This window comes from Pelobates fuscus, chromosome 5, assembly GCF_036172605.1.
Source record: "Pelobates fuscus isolate aPelFus1 chromosome 5, aPelFus1.pri, whole genome shotgun sequence".
Classification (NCBI taxonomy): domain Eukaryota; kingdom Metazoa; phylum Chordata; class Amphibia; order Anura; family Pelobatidae; genus Pelobates; species Pelobates fuscus.
In genome coordinates, this window is record NC_086321.1 from 116,723,184 (window position 1) to 116,734,420 (window position 11,237).

General features: G+C 44.1%; 1 protein-coding gene across 2 annotated transcripts; it reads right to left on the reverse strand.

Moving 5' to 3' along the window:
• Positions 1 to 293: 293 nt before the first annotated feature.
• On the reverse strand, positions 294 to 10,347 carry SLC35E4 (solute carrier family 35 member E4). Of its 2 annotated transcripts, XM_063454169.1 has the most exons (4): positions 10,262 to 10,347; positions 9,861 to 10,172; positions 8,904 to 9,716; positions 294 to 1,805 (listed from the first exon to the last, which is right to left on the reverse strand). In XM_063454169.1, the coding sequence occupies exons 3-4, from the start codon at positions 9,532 to 9,534 to the stop codon at positions 1,366 to 1,368; spliced, it is 1,071 nt and encodes a 356-aa protein (XP_063310239.1). In that variant the 5' UTR covers positions 9,535 to 9,716; positions 9,861 to 10,172; positions 10,262 to 10,347; the 3' UTR covers positions 294 to 1,365. The 2 variants fall into 2 exon arrangements, with proteins under 2 accessions (XP_063310239.1, XP_063310240.1); XM_063454170.1 differs by having other exon boundaries at positions 9,861 to 10,336.
• Positions 10,348 to 11,237: the final 890 nt, after the last annotated feature.

Below are 11,237 nucleotides of genomic sequence, written 5' to 3' on the forward strand. Positions count from 1 at the left end.
ATGAATTTCAAATTTAAGACCAAATAACTGAACTAGAAAAATCTATTGAGTCAGCTATGCTATGGTAGTTTTGTAACTTTGGCCTTCATTTTTAAATTCACTTCCAGACAATTGTCACTTTAGTGACTCTTCTAGCTGACTTAGTGATTTCTTTTTTTCTGGGTTGGCTATTTTGGCCTAATATTTCAAATGTATCTTTTAAAAAAACAAAAATTACATTTGGTGATTTAACGGTGTGTGTCATGACCGCGCCATAATTTGGAACCACTTAACTATACAAACATGTTGTCCTTCCCCTTTTAACTTCATTGAAGAATGTTACTTGGCATATGTGAAACAAAATATAATTTGATGTTGGTAGAAACCAAGCATGGTGTATTTCATTGCTGGGTTTAACTTTATCCTGCTTCTAATTTACTCTCGACCTAAAGGTATTTCCGTTGATATATGGTGTATATTGTATTTGTTTGTGCTTCACTTAATTTTTGTCAATGTCTATTCTGTCTAAAACAGAAAGCCTGCGGTGTTTTGTGTGTAACTATGGGCTAACATTGGTTTTGCAAACTTCTATCCTGGAAACTTTGTGTATTTGTTATGTTTTAAGTATTTTTTTTTTTTGTATAAAATCCATAGTGTGGTAAAAGAGCAAAATGTAACTGACCACCATCAATATTGTCTATTATTTAATAATCCCTTAGAAAAAAAAATGGTAGAAGGTGCTATACTGAACTGATATTTCCCATTGCTTGGCTTCATGAAATGTTACATGCAAGCCAGGCTTTATATGAAGAATAGGGTGTTTAAGACAAAGTATTATGTGATTTCCACTCTTGGAAGTGAATTGTTTAGGTTTTATTGCCATTTTCTGTGTATTCTATAAATCTGTTGGTCAATGAATAATATTGCAAGAAAATCCAGGAAAGTTATATTCTCTCTGAAAAACCAGAGTCAACTAAAAAGCGCAAGAGCTATATTATATCGTTTCATGAAAGAAACATTGAGTTCTAGATGCCTTTCAGCCCTGTACACCCTTCCTAAAAATGTATTGGATATTTGGCTCTTGTTGGCTCTATCCCAGAAGTGTCCATCTATGGCCCATCATCTATTCTTTGACTACATTTCCCATAATTCTCTGCCACACAAATATTGGGATTGTAGTGGAACATCAGATCGACACCCACATTTGTTAACCCCTTCTTTATATATTCAGTTGTTCGACCTCCAACAACGTTACAGATCCTGCGAGGTGATGCATTCTTTAAAAAAAAAAAAAAAGCTACAAAAAAAAATTAGGAGACTGTCACCAATGTAACGTTGATCCTCCACAATTTTCTTTCTAGAACTTGGCATCTTTGTGGTAATGGATTATTTTGACTTATGCTGTTGAAGAGACCAAAGAGACTTCTGTTTAGCACAGAAATACTCCTCAATAAGGTTACAGTTATGATACATAAACATCCCTGCCAAAGTCAGACCAATGCCTGCATAACTGAGAGACGTCAGCTGGCTTCCAAATAGGACCCGAGATAACACAAGGTTCCCAACCAAGTTGAGGTTGCCCAACACATGTATGGTGACTGCAGAAGTCAATGTGATGACACAGAAGCTTGCCAGGTTGTACAGGACAGATCCCAGACAACTAAGAAGAATGAATAACCAGAGTCTGTTGTCGTAGTCTTGCGGAATCTCCCATACTACACTTCGCTCGAATAGCACTGCAGACATGAACAGGATGCAGAAACTGGGAATGGACATGAGGTACAACAGTGTAAATGAGTGAATTCTCTCTTCTTTTAGAAGAGAACCTAAAAGTAACAAAACAAAGTTGTTAATATCTACAACAGACCATTCAGTTTAGTGAAATATTGGCTGCTGGACAGTTTAATCCCTTAAAGGAACACTCAGGTCACCATAACAGCTTAATTGAAAGCCAACCAGTAGCTCCCCAATTATAAAAGGCACTATTTAAAAATAAAATAAAACATTTTTATGTATGAATGGGGAGCTATTGTTGGATTAGACAGTCAACTGACCACTCTAGCCACTCAGTGGTATCCCTTCCAAACTGATTTTAATGGTTACATGCTAAACGACAGTCCCCAGCAACCCATTCCCTCTGTACTGTTGAGCTACTGACCAAGTATTAGTCTGAGCAGCAATGGGTGGAAGTGATTTGCTGGAGGTGTCAGCTAACCACTTTCAGCCTATCACAGTCGCCCATTGCTGGTATTAATTGGAATGGCTACCGAAGAGTTTAATCTCTGCCTTAGCCATACCCCCTGTAAAGGCCAGGGATTCACAATCAGTGTTTAAAAATGGTCCAATATTGAATGGACAGTGATGGGCACTCTGAGCAATTTAACGAACAATAATGCTTATTTATAGTGTCCCTTTAACTCCTAAATTACAGAGCAGTGAAATTATTGTACATTAATTGAGCAATGAGACTGTAACCTGATTTGTAACCTGTACTCGTAATAGACTGAGAGTGATCACCCAATGAGCAAAAGCAAGCCTCTCAATCTTTTTCATTGTCTTGTATATTTTTAATGGGACAGCAGCATCCTGGAGTGTTCCTTTTAGAGCAAATACAGATGTCTACAGTAACAAAATGATTTTTCAGTATTCGGCATGACGATGGTCTTGGAAAATGAAAGTAGTAGCAAGTACTAAAATTAGTGACATTTTAAGATGTAAACTGCTATACCATCTGGTCTAAATGGGTTGTTTACATGAACTCAAAGCCCTCCAAAATGTTAACATTTGCACTATCCCCAAGTATCTGCTCCAGCATGCACTGTTAGGCCCGTCCCCCCATCATCGAAATGGCCAATTTTTAGCCAATCAAATGCTTTTCCATTTCTCAATGCTTTCCTATGGACGCTCTGCGCGATGGAGGCAAAATGTGCCTCTAGTGGCTGTCTGGAAGACAGCCACTAGAGGCTGGGTTAACCCCCAAATGTAAACATAGCATTTTTTCTGAAACTGCTATGTTTGCATCTGAAGGGTTAAAACCTGAGGGACCTGGCACCCAGACCACTTCATTGAGCTGAAGTGGTCTGGGTGACTATATAGTGTCCCTTTAACTCTAAATAACCTATGTAATTGAACTCTGATGTAAATACCTCTCTAATCTTAACTCCCGCCCCCATACCCCCCTAACTTCTTCTAATGTTAACTTTGACTCTGCATGCTTTTACATAGCTGCATACACTTTCTATATTCACAGATTCAAACACAATACATTACAAGCAGAAATATGCACATACATATATTCATTTGCCAACTGCATATGTATAAATCTGTGTGGGTTTAGGCCTACAATGTCCAATTGATAAATTCATTATACGTGCTTGATATGCTATTTTTGGGGGTTTGGAAGTAGGGGATGCCTGTGAAATTTTGTGCCTACAGGCATCTGACATGTAAATCTTGCCCTGAGCAGGCTTTGCACCTTAAAGGAAAACACAAAGCTGTATTCCTAATAGTGCCTTCTACCACCCCCTCCCCCCGACTTGGTTTTAAACCCTTTTTTGATTTACCACACTCCTCCAACATGGTACTTTGGGAAGTGTATGCGCGGCATTGGCCGCGCGAGTAATAGACCTATGTTGTAGTTATAAGCTTAGAGCCTATGTATACCTGAAGTATCATATTAATGCATCATAGCAGAACTCCTGCCCTACTATTGTGACTCTGTTTGCCTAGTCATATACTGTATGGAGCTAAATATCTGCCATGTTGGTGTGGTTTCTCATCTTGAATTTCCATGAATCATTATTCCACCACATCATTTTTATCTAAACCTAACATTCCAATTCCGGTTTCTCTATATATTATGCCCATCATTGACCACTAATATTCATTCAATAAATATGCTCCCAGTTAAATGAAATACTCCTGTATTTGTGTTTCAAACTTTGAATTGTCTCTTAGATATATTGTACCTATTTTGTCTCTCTAAGTGTACCAATTGCACCCATGGACAGCACTGCGGAATGTATTGGTACTTTATAGATTAAGTATAACAAGAATTTCATAAAGTGGGAAAAATGTGTTGCCTTTTTGCACCATGCATAAAGGGATACTATAGTGCCAAGAAAACAAAGTTGGTTTCCTATAGTGCCACCCTCACAGGTGGCCACCCCGTGGTGCACAAGGGGTTTAAAAAAAACCTTCTGTCACTTAATTATCAACTCGGGCTCCGCTCCTAATGACCTAATGCGCATGCGTGTCAATCACCACACTTGCGTTAGAACTTCCCCCATAGGGGGACAGTGGACGTGGCATAGCTGGAGGACGTCCAGCGTCAGTTAGACACCCAAAAGTCACCTAATGACCTGGAAGCCCCTCTAGTGGCTGACTGGTGGACTTAACCCTCAACGGTAATTATTGCAGTTTCTTAAAACCTTTGCAGGGCTAAAAGACATGGGAGCCTTTGCAGGGCTAAAAGACATGGGACAGAGCATCCAGACCACTTCAATGAGCCAAAGTGGTCTGGGTGCCTATAGTGTCCCTTTAATTTTTTAAGGACAGAGTCAATTGTACCAAAACAAAACCTAGAATTTATACTATGTATTTTTTCCACTGTAATTAAGGGTTTCTCTTTAAGTGCACCCATACATATTATTACTTTTGGTATTTCAAGGATAGAAAGGGAATTAATTTATCCTATATGTATACCTAACAAATAGGGGAAAAAAATAAACAAAGCATTTAAAAATTTTTTTTTTTAGAACTTTGCATATCATTTGTACCCAGTTCAACTAAAGAAAAATAAACCACAGTGCTTTCAAAGCGTATCCATTGTTTGTGTGTGAGGCTGGAAAGAGAGCAGGAAAAAAAACAGGTGCCAGGGCAAAATTCCTAGTCGATCTAGCACATGGGTCGTCAACCTGGTCCCTACCGCCCACTAGTGGGCGTTTCAGGATTCCAGGTGGGCGGTAGGGATTTCGGCGGCTAAATCCTCTGTTTGAGAGAGTGTGTGGCTGGGGCTGGGCTGACAGCCCTAATGATCATTCTGATTAATCCTCCCCTCGGACTGTGCCAGCCTGTCAGTCCGAGGGGAGGAAGGAGGGAGGAGCTGGGGGCTGGTGTGGCTGCCAGTGGCCGCAGGGAGACCTCTGTCTCCCTGCACAGTCTGAAACCATTTCAGCCGCATGCCCCGCCCCCAAACAGAAGCTCTGCCCCCCACACGTTTCTGGAGAGCTGCCACCGGACCAAGAGGAAACTAAAAGGTATTTACCTTTTTACAGCCCCCTTCCCACCATTCAAACACCCCCTACCCACTATAGAGCCCCCCTACCCACTATAGAGCCCCCTACCCACTATAGAGCCCCCCTACCCACTATAAAGCCCCCCTACCCACTATAGAGCTCCCCTACCCACTATAGAGCTCCCCTACCCACTATAGAGCTCCCCTACCCACTATAGAGCTCCCCTACCCACTATAAAGCTCTCCTACCCACCTCACAGCTCCCCTACCCACCTCACAGCTTCCCTACCCACCTCACAGCTGCCCTACCCACCTCACAGCTGCCCTACCCACTATAGAGCCCCCCTACCCACTATAGAGCCCCCCTACCCACTATACTGCCCCCCACCCACTATACTGCCCCCTACCCACTATACTGCCCCCTACCCACCTCACAGCCCCCCTAACCACTATACAGCCCCCCTACCCACTATACAGCCCCCCTACCCACTATAGAGCTCCCCTACCCACTATAGAGCTCCCCTACCCACTATAGAGCTCCCCTACCCACTATAGAGCCCCCCTACCCACCTCACAGCCCCCCTACCCACTATACTGCCCCCCCTACCCACTATACAGCCCCCCTAACCACTATACAGCCCCCCTACCCACTATAGAGCTCCCCTACCCACTATAGAGCTCCCCTACCCACTATAGAGCTCCCTTACCCACCATAGAGCTCCCTTACCCACCATAGAGCTCTCTTACCCACTATACAGCTCCCCTACCCACCTCACTGACCCCTACCCACCTCACTGACCCCTACCCACCTCACTGCCCCCCTACCCACCTCACTGACCCCTACCCACCTCACTGACCCCCTACCCACCTCACTGCCCCCTACCCACCTCACTGCCCCCCTACCCACCTCACTGCCCCCTACCCACCTCACTGCCCCCCTACCCACCTCACTGCCCCCCTACCCACCTCACTGCCCCCTTCCCACCTCACTGCCCCTTCCCACCTCACTGCCCCTACCCACCTCACTGCCCCCTACCCACCTCACTGCCCCCCTACCCACCTCACTGCCCCCCTACCCACCTCACTGCCCCCTACCCACCTCACTGCCCCCCTACCCACGTCACTGCCCCCCTACCCATGTCACTGCCCCCCTACCCATGTCACTGCCCCCCTACCCATGTCACTGCCCCCCTACCCACTATAGAGCTCCCCTACCCACTATAGAGCTCCCCTACCCACTACACTGCCCCCTACCCACTGCACTGCCTCCTACCCACCGCACTGCCCCCTACCCACCTCACTGCCCCTACCCACTATAGAGCCCTTTACCCACTATACAGCCCCCCTACCCACTGTACAGCCCCCCTACCCACTGTACAGCCCCCCTACCCACTGTACAGCCCACCTACCCACCGTACAGCCCCCCTACCCACCGTACAGCCCCCTACCCACCGTACAGCCCCCTACCCACCGTACAGCCCCCTACCCACCGTACAGCCCCCCTACCCACCTTACTGCCCCCTACCCACTATACAGCCCCCCTACCCACCTCACAGCTCCTACCCACTATAGAGCCCCCCTACCCACCTCACAGCTCCCCTACCCACCTCACAGCTCCCCTACCCACCTCACATCCCCCTACCCACCTCACATCCCCTACCCACTATAGAGCCCACCTCTACCCACTATAGAGCCCACCTCACAGCTCCCCTACCCACCTCACAGCTCCCCTATCCACCATACAGCCCCCCTACCCCTTACAGCCCCCCTACCCCTTACAGCCCCCTACCCACTATAGAGCCCCCCTACCCACTATAGAGCCCCACTACCCACCTCACAGCTCCCCTACCCACTATACTTCCCCTCTACTCACTATACAGCCCCCCTATGCACCTCACAGTCCACCTACCCACCTCACAGTCCCCATACCCACCTTACAGCCCCTCTACCCACTATACGGCTCCCCCTACCCACCATACAGCCCCCCTACCCAGCTTACAGAACACCTACCCACCTTACGAAAATCGAACCAGATAATATTTAGTCTCGCAGCATCTACCTCAAGGACCTCATTAATCACTAGTAAAAGTCATTTCAATTTACTTTATTGTTTTCTCATTAATCTTTATAAAGTTAAAAACATTATAAACATGGATTAAGTAGAAATAAAAAGATAAATGTAAAGTACATTTATTTTATTTTTAAAAATATTCCGCACTTGCGCGAAAACTGGTGGGCGGTAAGGAAATTTTTCCATCAAGAAAGATGCATTAGTGGGCGGTAGGTAGAAAAAGGTTGACTACCACTGATCTAGCACCTGCGATTTGTTGCGCCATGTTCTAAGCAACCTAATCACTATAGTTCAGTCTTGTAGTATTATGCTGGGAGTGAAATTTTTTTGGGGGGAGGGGAGATTTTCTGTGCCAATCGCAGGTTGCACTGGCAGTGTTGTGGTATCTATTTTCATTGTTAAAGAAACACTCCCACCCTCCATAACTAACCGAGGTTGTTATGGGGACTGGAGTGTCCATCGCAATCTGTCAGTGCTATAGTGCTACTTACAGGATGTACTATTTCCAGGATGACCTGGAATAGGCTCGAACTGCAGGGGCCAGGATGAAGAAAGGGCATCGGTGTCAGATGCAGTTTAACCCCTGAAGGTATGACTATGCCCAGACCCTCCTGACACCATAATGGATTAAAAAAAGATGATGGTTTTATGGAGGCGCGGTTGTTTTGTTTGTTTTGTTTTGGGGGGTTTTGGGTGCTGTTATATCCATTGTATTTTGTTGGGTTTTTTTTTGTTTGTTTGTGGGGGGGTTTTGCAGGCAATGGTGCCATGAGTATATGGATGCTGTTCCCTACGTGTCTGCCAAATTCGTCAGCAAAAGGAAACCCTTAGGGTTAGTGATAGTGCAAAGGTCAGGGTTCAAACTGTTTTAGGGTTAGATACAGTGTTAGGGATGAGGCTAGAATAGGTGTATGCTTAGAGTTCGTGTAAGCATAGGGTTAGGGATGATCTAGGGTTAGCATTAAAGGACCACTCTAGTGCCAGGAAAACACCCTCAGGGACCCCCTCCCGCCCGGCTCTGGAAAGGGGTAAAAACTTACCTTTTTCCAGCGGTGGGCGGAGAGCTCTCTGCCTCCGATCCTCCTCTTCTCCTCCCCGTCGGCTGAATGCGCACGCGCGGCAAGAGCTGCGCGCGCATTCAGCCGGTCACATAGGAAAGCATTCACAATGCTTTCCTATGGACGCTTGCGTGCTCTCACTGTGATTTTCACAGTGAGAATCACGCAAGCGCCTCTAGCGGCTGTCAATGAGACAGCCACTAGAGGAAATAGGGGAAGGCTTAACCCATTCACAAACATAGCAGTTTCTCTGAAACTGCTATGTTTATGAAAAAATGGGTTAACCCTAGAAGGACCTGGCACCCAGACCACTTCATTAAGCTGAAGTGGTCTGGGTGCCTAGAGTGGTCCTTTAACTACTAGACAACATATTCTAATTTAGGTTTTGTTTTTTGTTTTTCCAATCTGGACATTTGTGGCCCAAACTTTAAATTTGCAATTACCGTGTCATTTCTTTACAGTTCCCAGTATAGGGAATAACCTATATTTTTCCAAGATTACTATGAATTATTAAAGATTATTTTCATAAATTATGTTTTTGTTAGTTTTTCTTACTTACTCTGTTGTATGGATTTCAGCCCCCTGAGAAACGTAGATGCAAAAAGATAGAAGCACCCAGTTTGGTCGAACTGCACTTCTCCAATGATGCTGAAGCAGGCCCCCAAACAAATAGGGATCATGGCAGTATACTTCAGTGTATGTGGTCTTGCACCCAAGAATACTTTGGAAAGGACTAGGGTGAAAATGGGGGTTGTTGTGTAAATCATTTGTGCAAAAGAGAGCTGGACACAGCTTAGTCCAAGGTTCCCAAAGGCTATGCTGGAACAGAAGGTCAAACTCAAAAGAAAAACTTGAAGTTTGGCATTGGTGTTTAATGCCACTTCGTCATCTTTTAGCTTTACCAACCCATATCGTAGTAAAGGGTAATTCAACAAGACTGCTGTAAGCATGTGGAGTGAGGACAGCAATAAGGGATACTTAAAGTTGTACACAGCAAATATCCATTTGTTAAGGCTTGATATGGTGGAGCCAGTTATTAGCCAAATGAGTACTGCCGCTATAAGGTACAGTTTATTTGTTCCTTTGATGCTTGGTGGTTGATCCAGCTTAGGCTGTACAGTGGATGGAGAAGGTGCTCCATCAGTATGTTCCATTTTAACGTCATCTTTCCTGCTGGAGGCTAGACACATTGGTTCTAAGGTAATAACTGGCCCCTTTATGATGCAGTTCAGGACTTGAGAAAGAAGTCATCTCCACAATTCACCATGATGAACTGATGGTTGTCCATCTTTTAGTTCAAATTCAGTATGAGATGTCCTATGTTCCATCTGCTTGTCTACAGGTTCATTAATACAATTCCCAGAAAAGTCCACTGAAAAAAATCAAGTGAATTGTTATTACTGTAAATACTGCACTACATTACATCAAATTCATAGTTTACAGGGTCAGCCATAGTTAGCTTTTAAAACACCATACCATTCCTGATCCTTGTGATAACAAGGCACAGGAGACCTACCTCAATGTGGCTCTCTACATCACAGCTTTGGACCATCAGTCTCCCCTTTGTTCACCTTGACACGTCCTCTCCAACAAGCAGGCAGCCTTGAAAGCAATTCCTAGACTCTTTCAGACGACAACAATGATCTGTATTCCTCTCAATGAATCCTCAGGAGGAAAAGCTCAGAGCTAGTGCTGATGGTGACGGTGTGAGTAATATCCCCTGATCTTGTGACTCCTCCTTCCAAAATCCTGTGCTCTGGGCTCACAGACACAGTTCGTACCCACAGAGGAGATGGAAGAACGTAAGGCTGGAGCAGCTCAGAACGTTCTGCAGTGTAAAACAACACAATATACACATACTGTCATATAGTAATAGACATGGTTACTTAGCAACAGACGTTTAAAAAAGCAAATTACATGTTGTGCTGATCTCAGTGTGTGCTCATATAATGATGAATCACAGGCTGGGTGTCTGATGTGTTCCTTCTTCCCATGTATATTTTCCAAGGAAGAATGACAGGCTGTAACGTCATATGGGCAATAGGCACAGGGCTGGCATATAACCTCCCCCTAACTAACTCGTACATCCCATGCATTCTAGGTCAGCCTTCCAAATTTAGACTCTTGGTAAAGGGCAAATGTAAACAGATACTATTTAATTAACACATTTTGTGTTCTTACACAGATATAGCTGCAGATTATTGCAGGCAATGCACATCACAAATTCCTCATCTGGCACAGATTGATATGGAACGCACAGTGTTAACATTATTATTTTTATTCTTTCAATAAAGATGGAATAGAAGAAACCTTTTGCAATCATGCCATTTGATACACACCCCTTAATGTGAAATCCCATGCATGCATTGGTATTTTTTAATGTATATAATTGTAATTAAAAAAAAAAAAAAGTGAAAAAAAACATTTCTCATACAGAGTATTAATAACATCGCATATTGTAAAATGCAATCTGTTTTGTAAATTAAAACAGCCAAGTGCCACCTACATCAGAACATAATACGTAGTATGTAGCAAACATGTACTCTTCTATAAATACCCCACACTGAGCAGGAGGAGAAGCAATGGAGTGATTTATTGATCTGGGGCTATCAAATGATAGCTGTCCAATTGTTGCTGAACTACAAATCTATTTTCTGTTTTGCAAGTTAGTAGGCGGCTGAGCATCGTGTGAGTTGCACTTCCACAGCAAACGCAGTTGATGGCTATATCTAAGGGAGAGGGGGTTGCATTATTTGGGCATTACACTTTGATAATAAGAACAAATGAAGACAAACTAGCAACAAAATGCTTGCTCTGAACACCTGTCATTCACAATATGTAGATACAATTGGATAGCAGAAGGAACTGACGTCACCCTAATGTTACTAAGGGG

Excerpts from the sequence above, each read along its gene's own strand:
- SLC35E4 (XM_063454169.1), bottom strand. The coding sequence starts at position 9,534 with ATGTGTCTAGCCTCCAGCAGGAAAGATGACGTTAAAATGGAACATACT. Across the intron at positions 1,806-8,903 it reads GCTGAAATCCATACAACAGA|GTTCTCTTCTAAAAGAAGAG; the intron begins GTAAGTAAGAAA and ends TGTTACTTTTAG.